Raw genomic sequence first — 8670 nt, 5'->3', positions numbered from 1 at the left:
CTCATTTTTGTTGAACTGAAATTATTTTAACTAAATTGAAATTGTTTTTGTTGTAATTATCTATACTAAATATTACGCAAAAAAAATTCATTTTATATCATCTTTATTTACGACAAATATAAGAAATTTTTTTTTCTTTCAAAAAAAAAAAAAGAAATTAAAATAAAAAATTGACAAGATCTTAAAAGCGTAGTTTTTTTTTTTTTTTTTCCTTTTTTGAAACTCTGAAGTCTTAACTCTGTTAAACTTGATGAACCAGAGAAAAAAAAAGCACACACACACACACCGGCAGTTTAGCATCACCACCGCATCCTCTCGAAGGGAATCGCAGCTTCAGCCGAGTCTATGACTAATCAATTCTCGCCGAGTCGTCCTAAATCTGATACCTTGAAGGTTAGCCAATTCTATTAAATTTGAGAGCTGAAATTATCTGCTTTTTAATTGGGAAATTATTTTGATTTCTTGCTATACTTTTGTCCGCTTCATTGTTTAATCTATTTTAGTATCGTTGCTGATATATTCTCGGAGTTGAATGTATTTTGATTTGATTAATCAGTTATCTAAAATTCTGTTATTTTTGTAAGATAATATTTAGCTCAAATAATTTTCAAAGTTATGATTTTTGATTTCTTGAAGAGCTTGTTATATACATGGGTGTACCGTATACCCATGGGTATTATGTTCTTATTGGTGATTGTTTTTTATTAATTATCAAATGAAGAGCAAACACTAACGATTAGTTTGGTGTACGGTACACCCGGGTTTATATAACAAATTCTAGATTTCTTGTTATTCTCCCGGAACATTGATATACATATATGATTTTTAAGTGTTTGTGTAATTTGATAATTATTTTAATTCCTTGGACCCCAGTTATGAGATTAAGGATTTGATTGATTGATGGATTGATTTGAATTGGTTGTTTGATGAATTAGAGATGTAAAAGGAAAGGGGTAGAGGAAGAATGCCGGATAAATGATATGCCAGATGAGATCCTGTCACATATATTGTCATGGTTGACACTCAAGGAAGCAATAGCTACTGGCATCCTTTCAAAGAGATGGAAAAACTTATGGGTATCGCTACCTAATCTTGATTTGGGATGTTTAAAATCATACAAAACGGACAGACGTAGATATGTGCAATATGTGCAAATTGTTGATAAAATATTAAAACAATATAATGGTAAAAAATTGCATAAATTCAGGATTGTCCGTCCGTTGATACATTCTGCCAGGCATTGTTATTTTGATAATTGGATTTCGTTTGCAATTAAAAATGGTGTTTCCGAGCTAGATCTAAACTTAAACGCTATCCAGAGATTGGTCATTCAAAAAATTATTATTTTCCTGCTCATCTTTTTGGTTCATCTCCCAATTTCGAGTCTTTAAGAGATCTCTGCCTAAGAACTGTGAATGTCTCAGACGATGTTTTTGACTTGATTTTATCGAGCTGTTTTTCTCTTGAAAGATTTATCTTGGAATTTAGTCATGGGCTAGTAAATGCAAAAAATAAGTCTCCTCACCTAAAGTTGAAATCACTGGAGATGTACCTCTGTGAGGACCTGGAATATTTGCAACTTTTGGCCCCAAATCTTATATCATTCAAGTATCAAGGAAGAGAACGAAACCTATGTATTAAGGATGCTAAGCAGCTTGCTTCATTAAGGCTATCAACTTGTACATCTCCAGACCAAAATACAAGCTTCATCTTTCCAGGATCAAAAAATTTCCTTTTCAGTCAGTTCTCCTCTCATTTCTCGAAGCTTAAATCTTTGGTTGTTTCAGCTCATCTCTTTGAGGTAAGCACTGAGCAGATGCACATCAGAAAGCCATTTACTTTTCTTGTGCTTTCTTCCACTTACTGATGTATGGCCGGGGTATGTGCATTGTGCAGGACATGAGTGATTTTACACAACTCTGTGTTTTTAGTAATCTAAAACAGCTGGTGGTTGATGTTATTATGCATCAATGGACCAACCTATGCTACACAGTAGTTGCTTCCATAATCAGGGGATCCCCACTATTGGAGCTACTTGAGATAACTGTAAGTGCTTTTGAATTTACCTTTTTCTTGCCATGCACTTGATGAAACATATTCTTAATAAGGAAAAGTTATTTGTTTCTTAGAGCTGTTGTAATTTTTTAATCATGTCTTCAATTTTCTTATTATTATTACCATCATTGTACTTCCTCCATTCCACATTAGATGATCTACTTGTTTAGACATGCTTGCTTACCAAATACCAATGCAATACTTAAACCATTATTATTTTTAATTATAAAAAGAAAAAATGAAAATTTAAATGGTTTGAAAATATAATTGAGACTAATCTGACATGATTCAATTGGATTATTTTATAATTAAACATTTAAACTGTTAAAGATATATTACCAAAGATAGTCTAAGTAGGCTATGTGAATTGTGTGAAAAGTTAAAACAGTTATCTAATGTGGGACAGATGAAGTATTAGATAGAAATCTTGTTTTCTGTTTTCATGAAGTTTGCTCGTATGGTCGAAACATCTGCCACTTAAAAATGATCTTAGTAACACTTTCCATTTTGTTGTTGTTGTTGTAGGGTTCTTTGTGTGTGTGTGGGGGGGGAGGGGGGGGGGGGTGTGGGGGAGGGGGTTGTTGTAGGAGGGTTGTGTGTGTGTGTGTGTGTGGGTGGGGTAGGGGGGGGGGTTAGTGATGGGAGTAAGTGTATTTTATATCATAAACCTAGTGGTTTATAACCACAATGAACACACAAAGGGTAGAGCTTCTGTTGTTGAATCAAGGTGTAGGCCGCAGTTTTGGGGTTTAGGAATAAAAAGGTTCAAACTTTAAGGCTGAAGAACAAAGCTTTCTATTTTGGGTAAGTTTTGGGTCAGTAGTATGAAGGTCTAGGGAATTGCGGCCTATTTGGGACTGTGGTAAATCTATGGAGGTTTGGGGTGTGAAGGTTTCAGGGACATTAATAGAGGTGTAAGGGGTTGGAATGAAAGAAGGGCTTACTGTTCTGGTGGTTTGTCTGATAGGCTCTGTGCTAAAGTTAAAAGGGTTTGGTGGATGGATGTAACCATATGTGACTGACTATGGTCCGCTCAAGCCTCACCAACTGACCTTGAGGTAAGCTAGCCACTCCCTCTCAGACGATTCACTCAGAATAAAAGACAGCAAGAACCAAACACAAGAATGCGTATGCTTAGAAAGCATAAAGCTGAATGATCTCTATTTCTTATAATTTGATTTACAATGAACCCTCTAGGGGTATTTATCAGGGGAGGGATCCAGCCAAAGCTAAGTTCTATCTTGTTGAAGCTTCCTCACAAACTTCAGCCCTGATTCATATTACATATTTAGGCATAATCCACACAGCTGATATCTTCCTGCAAGGTTTCGAGCATATCTTTTCAGTAAGGCTTCCAGCATAACTTTCCTGTTAGGATTTTAAGACAGCCTTCTCAGGAATTTTTAAGATTATCTCCTCCTTCATACCTAACACGACTTCAAAAGTGGCCATGCCCGACTCTAGCTTTTCAGATTTTCTCCGCCAGCTAATCTACTTATTCTAGTTACATTATTAAAATAATAAACTAATAAAATAACAAGCTAAAAACCGGAAAATCAAGGTAGGTGCCCCCCAAAACCAATAGTTATATCTCAACCTAAAGAACACATAAAAAACGATTATAGATTGTCTAGGACAATGTTGACCCTGCCCATCGGATCCACCCTAACATACCTACTAATTAGGCAGCCTCAGATCCTAATCTTCTATAACACTTGATGTAACCAACTAACGAGATCTAGCAACATTAAATCTATTACAAAGTTTAATATTGATCTTCTTCACCTGAAGTAGTTAACATTAGATTCTAGAGCACTTGATTCCTAACCATCCATAGCTGATAGATCATTGCACAAAACCATCCTTTTCCTGATTTCTGAGCTATTGAGCGAACTTGCTCCCCCCTTTTTTCCGCACTTATACAGTCTTAAGTTGTAACTGTTGATTGTTAATCCGGAAACAACTTTCTTCACACATTCTAACACTGAGCTGACATGAGTGACAGATGGAGTAAATATTTTGAACTGATCAATTAGATCAAGCATCAGACAAATTGTTTCTGCAAAAATTCAACTTTCACTTAGTTTATATCTAGTTTTTATTTTGATAAGGACAACCAACCAAGCTGTTACTTTGGATGGAACACATACTAGAGGGGGGAGGGTGTGGGAGGGGGGATTGTACTTGGAAGTACTTCTAGAACTAACTGCGGAACTTAAGAAGAATTTGCAAAAATAAATAACACAGGTAATTTAGTGTGGAAAATCTTCTCGGAAACTATCAAGAAAATCAATAACCACGAGGATATTTAAGGCGAGCTTCTTTCAATCAGATTTAACAACTTGTTACAATCTAATAGGAACACTCTAACAAACTCAAGTTCCCCACCGAACTCAAGCTCCCAACAATGATTCTTCACAAAGCACTGTACTCACTAATGTACTCAAGTTACAATAATGAATTTTCACTCAAATGTGTTTCCCAATTACAACTCAATTGGAACTCTAGTATTAAAGCAACTTAAGTAACTCAGAACAAGGATTTTATGCTTACTTACGAATAGATCTCACGTTGAATATAATAACTTAGTGAGGCAAAGAGTTATTTATCAGTTAATAATAACAAGGACTTTGGCTTGCTTTATTTGTTTGATATGATGGATTTGTGTGAGCTCAGTTTCATCCACAAAACTCTTCCATGTGAAAGTCACATCTAGTTGAAACACATTAGTTCTAAGTATGGTTTGTCGTCATCAAAACCATAAGGGCAACACATGCTATGAAACTATATCTAGGAATGTTGAATCTGTTACAGATCCATGTATCATCTAATGATTGTTGAATCTATTTAAGACCTTTGGCTGTGCTGCAACCTGGATTAACCATTAGCAATCTTATACCTTTTCCTACTAGTTTCCACTGCTTTTGCTCAAGCCCAGACTTCATTTTGTCTGTTTTCCTAAGAATACTCTCCCAAAGCCAACTTGTATCAATAGATGGTTGATATTCAAACTGGCTTTTATCTTTGATATACACAATGTAATTCACCCGAAGGACATCTGCATAATAACATAGTTGCCAAACTTTTAAGGCTTGAAAATGTGATCTCAATCATCAACATGAGCTGTTTAGAATAACTTTTCCTTCCCACTTGTTTTGATGATATTCAATCAAACATATTATATAAATGCCATAGAGAGCTAGTTTTTTGCTCTTTTCAATAGAAGAGAAGCCATCTGAATACAAGATTATGCTTTTTAAATCTTTAATATGATTTTTAGGCTACCTTCCTTAGATCATTGGAATATAAAGGACCTTAACCATGATGTTTCTGGAAAGTGATCTATTTCCTCCAATGTATGGAGTAATGAAAATAGCGTACAATATTTTACATCACATACCAAAACAACGTTAACTTGGGAATACTTTACAATATTGTGCTAAATCTAGCTTACTAAGATCAGCAATATTGTTTAAGGAATACTACTTCATTAAGAAATTGATTTCTTGTCTTGTATTACTTCATCAAGCTTTGTAATAGCTTGTATTACTTCATCAAGCTTTGTAATAGCTTGTATTACTTCATTAAGCTTTGCAAATTGACTTCTTATCTTGAATTTCGGAAACCAGTGTCTAGCAGCTATTCAGTTTTCATTGAGCTCGATGTCCCAATCATTGAGAGCTCAATGTCCCATCATATTAATGTGTCTGCATGGGGTATCTTTATGTGAGTTTCATACTGTGTCAACGTGCATGTGCTACATGCCAATATGTGTGAATTTGTTCTTCACTTAAGTTTTTACTCTCCAAAAGTTTTACAAAGATGAGTTTCAACTCTTGAATTTCCTTTTGTGCAGTGTATATAGGCGTATTATTACTGCCGTATTATACAATATGGATAATGCTGATGACATTCTTTCTGATGCTTGTAGCTCCCAGCATATACTCCTTGGCAGAAGTCCCAAGCACTTGAATTGGCTTCTATGTCTCCGCACCATAACCTAAAGGAGGTTAAGTTGTATGGCTTTAGAGGTGATGAACATACCATGAAATTTCTTTCCTACCTTTCTGAATACACCGTTTCTCTTCAGAAGATCCATGTCACTTCACGAGCTTGTATAAGGCTTGGTGAAAATCTGACTGTTAATGTTGGATTATTTTGGTGTAAACCAGATGCTGCCGAGCATACTAAGAATTGCGTGTTGCATCTCAGGCAAACTTTGCATGCTAATGTGCATTTGATGTTTCCTGATGAATGACTAATTCCGAAGTGTTCTCTGTCCTTGTGACGATGATTTATTTTTTATGTACTAGTTTCATGCCCTGCATTTCCTGGATAATTTGTAATTTTACAAAAATATTTTTAGTATAAATAGTTATTTATTTATTTATTTTTTTTTTTTTTTCTGTATGGTTGTGAAATCAATTCATCCAATGAATTACAATTTTGGTTACATATATTGTTATTTGTAATGTAAACTGTGTGCATGAATTTTTAGGTGACATTATCATATTCACTGTCACTGTTTACTTTCCAATAACAAGTCTATGATTAAATTTTAGGAAAAAAATGAGTTTATAAATTTCAACTTTGGCGTATTATGAATCTCAATTTTATTTTATTTGGAAAATTTGTCAAAAATAAGCCAACCTTTACATGGCTAGCTCGAAATAAGTCAACTTTCCGATTAACTTAGAATAAGTCAAAATTTAAGGGGTACTTTATTTAAATAAGTCAAATGACCTTTAACCTATCAAACAGGTCATTTTTAAAATTAAAAATATAACTATAATTAAACATTATACTACCTCCGTTACATATTATTTGCAACGATTATACATTTTTTCTCTCTACTTTATGTCAAATCGTTGCAAATAACATGTAACGGAGGTAGTACTTATAATTACTAATTAAAAAGTAGAAAAAATCCTAAGCCACCCCCTTTCCACGACCTACACTTGCCAGCCCCCCTTGCCAGCGGTCGGCGAGCCGACTAGCCACCCCCTCGGCGCCGATGAACCCACCCTTTCCTCCTCGAAAATCCTCACGTTGGATGGTTAGCCTCGCACAACCGTTGAAACCCTTATCCCAAGTACGTAGCAACAACCCCGAAAACCCACCAACCTGGGAAATTCGATTGAACCGGACTGATAGGGTTGCGAAACGGCGGGAAGGGAAGGGGTATGACACGAATGGTGTCACGGTCACTTTTGGGTCGACCTAGGCAAAGCCGTCGACCACCCCTCATGGGCGCGTAAGGCCTTTAGGATCCCACTTGCCTACGGGAGCAAGTGCGTGCTCGATTCGGGAAGAACGAGCCAAGTGAGGCTAGAGTTGCTCACTACCATGTCTAAGACTTATGAGGTTATCAGGGATAGCCCCCAAGTGCTTAGACTATGGTGCTAGCAAAGCATTGGTCAGCTAGGCCTTGGGCCTATGGCTAGCACGCGCGCTCGCGCTAAAAGATCCTCGGAGTGTTTGGATGAGCAAACCTCCATAACAACCTTTGATACTTATTAAGGGGACTTATTAGGACCCTAAAAGATCATACATGGCCTTAGGCCCAAGGTTGGGTTCAAGGATCGGGCTTGAGAGCCCATTATCGTGTTACTGTCAGTTGGGTGTTCACTAGTATTTCAAGGCCATATCAAAATAAAGCTCTTTAGGGGGCGAGTGCTCACTCAAAGGTCAGGGGCTGACTCAAGGGTGGCCTTAGGGCTAGGGCCTTGGGCATGGTCTTGGACATAGGATGGCCTATGGGGACTATAGCACACTTAGATGGCTATGGTGGACACTCAATAGGACAAATCGACTTGATAGTCCTGACTAGGGCTGGTGCGGGGCGACTATCAAGGACTTGGGACTTAGTACGGGCATACTAGCTAATGGTGCGTGATTTGGCTAAGGGATGCTCTAGGGATCGTGTAAAGGTGTCTCAATGGTCCACTACTATAGTGGAGACCATAGTAGCTCCGGCATGGATGAACAAGTGCGGACCGTGCTGACGATGACCATGGGTCCTTTGGGGGAACCATGGGCTTGCGTGGCCAGGTGCTGGATGTTGGGGAAAGGTCCTAGCTCGATGATTGGTCTAACCAAAGCCTTCCTTTGTGCGCTATTTGTAGTAGGGATTCCTTGACGGTTATACTTAGTCATTATGGTTGCATGCAGTTACCTTAAATCTAGGGATTGGCTAATTAGTGGGAATAGTGGGCGGTTGAGATAACCACCCACGTTGCACCATTCTCCCTAAATTATCGGGACGGTTATGCTGAGGTGGAAAGTGGCTAAGTAAGGTTCCTAAAACATAGGACCATGATGTTAATGGTTGACTAATGATTATCTTGGCCATGCCTTTGATGTGGTCAAACAGAAACGCGGTTAAGCCACACCAGGAGGCGATTCCTATAAAATAGGGGCTCCAGCGTAGTGGGATGTAACCATGGACGTGGGTAGTCATTCTGAGAGAATAATGCCACGTCAGGTGGAAGTTACTCCACTCACTTAGTGGCCCTAGAAAATAGGTACACTAAGGGAGTGGGCGGTTACACCCACCAGCGGTTGAGCGCCATTTAAGCACACTGATGCATGTCTCCTAAAATGTAGGAACATGGC

General features: G+C 37.6%; 1 protein-coding gene across 2 annotated transcripts; it reads left to right on the top strand.

Moving 5' to 3' along the window:
• Positions 1-223: 223 nt before the first annotated feature.
• LOC145583020 (uncharacterized) lies at positions 224-6513 on the top strand. 2 transcript variants are annotated; one of them, XM_081640131.1, is made up of 4 exons: positions 224-393; positions 1471-1801; positions 1897-2046; positions 5987-6513. In XM_081640131.1, the coding sequence occupies exons 2-4, from the start codon at positions 1547-1549 to the stop codon at positions 6311-6313; spliced, it is 732 nt and encodes a 243-aa protein (XP_081496257.1). In that variant the 5' UTR covers positions 224-393; positions 1471-1546; the 3' UTR covers positions 6314-6513. The 2 variants fall into 2 exon arrangements, with proteins under 2 accessions (XP_081496257.1, XP_081496248.1); XM_081640122.1 differs by having other exon boundaries at positions 936-1801.
• The last annotated feature ends 2157 nt before the right edge of the window (positions 6514-8670 follow it).

Source organism: Chenopodium album, chromosome 2 (genome assembly GCF_948465745.1).
Source record: "Chenopodium album chromosome 2, dcCheAlbu1.1, whole genome shotgun sequence".
Taxonomy (NCBI): domain Eukaryota; kingdom Viridiplantae; phylum Streptophyta; class Magnoliopsida; order Caryophyllales; family Amaranthaceae; genus Chenopodium; species Chenopodium album.
The sequence above is the reverse complement of the archived record's forward strand: the minus strand, read 5'-3'. Positions and strand labels throughout refer to the sequence as shown.

What these genes read in the sequence shown, in the direction of transcription:
- LOC145583020 (XM_081640131.1), top strand. Translation starts at nt 1,547, where the DNA reads ATGTACCTCTGTGAGGACCTGGAATATTTGCAACTTTTGGCCCCAAAT. An exon ending in TTTCAGCTCATCTCTTTGAG is followed by an intron (nt 1,802 to 1,896) that starts GTAAGCACTGAG and finishes TGCATTGTGCAG; the next exon opens with GACATGAGTGATTTTACACA. An exon ending in TGGAGCTACTTGAGATAACT is followed by an intron (nt 2,047 to 5,986) that starts GTAAGTGCTTTT and finishes TGATGCTTGTAG; the next exon opens with CTCCCAGCATATACTCCTTG.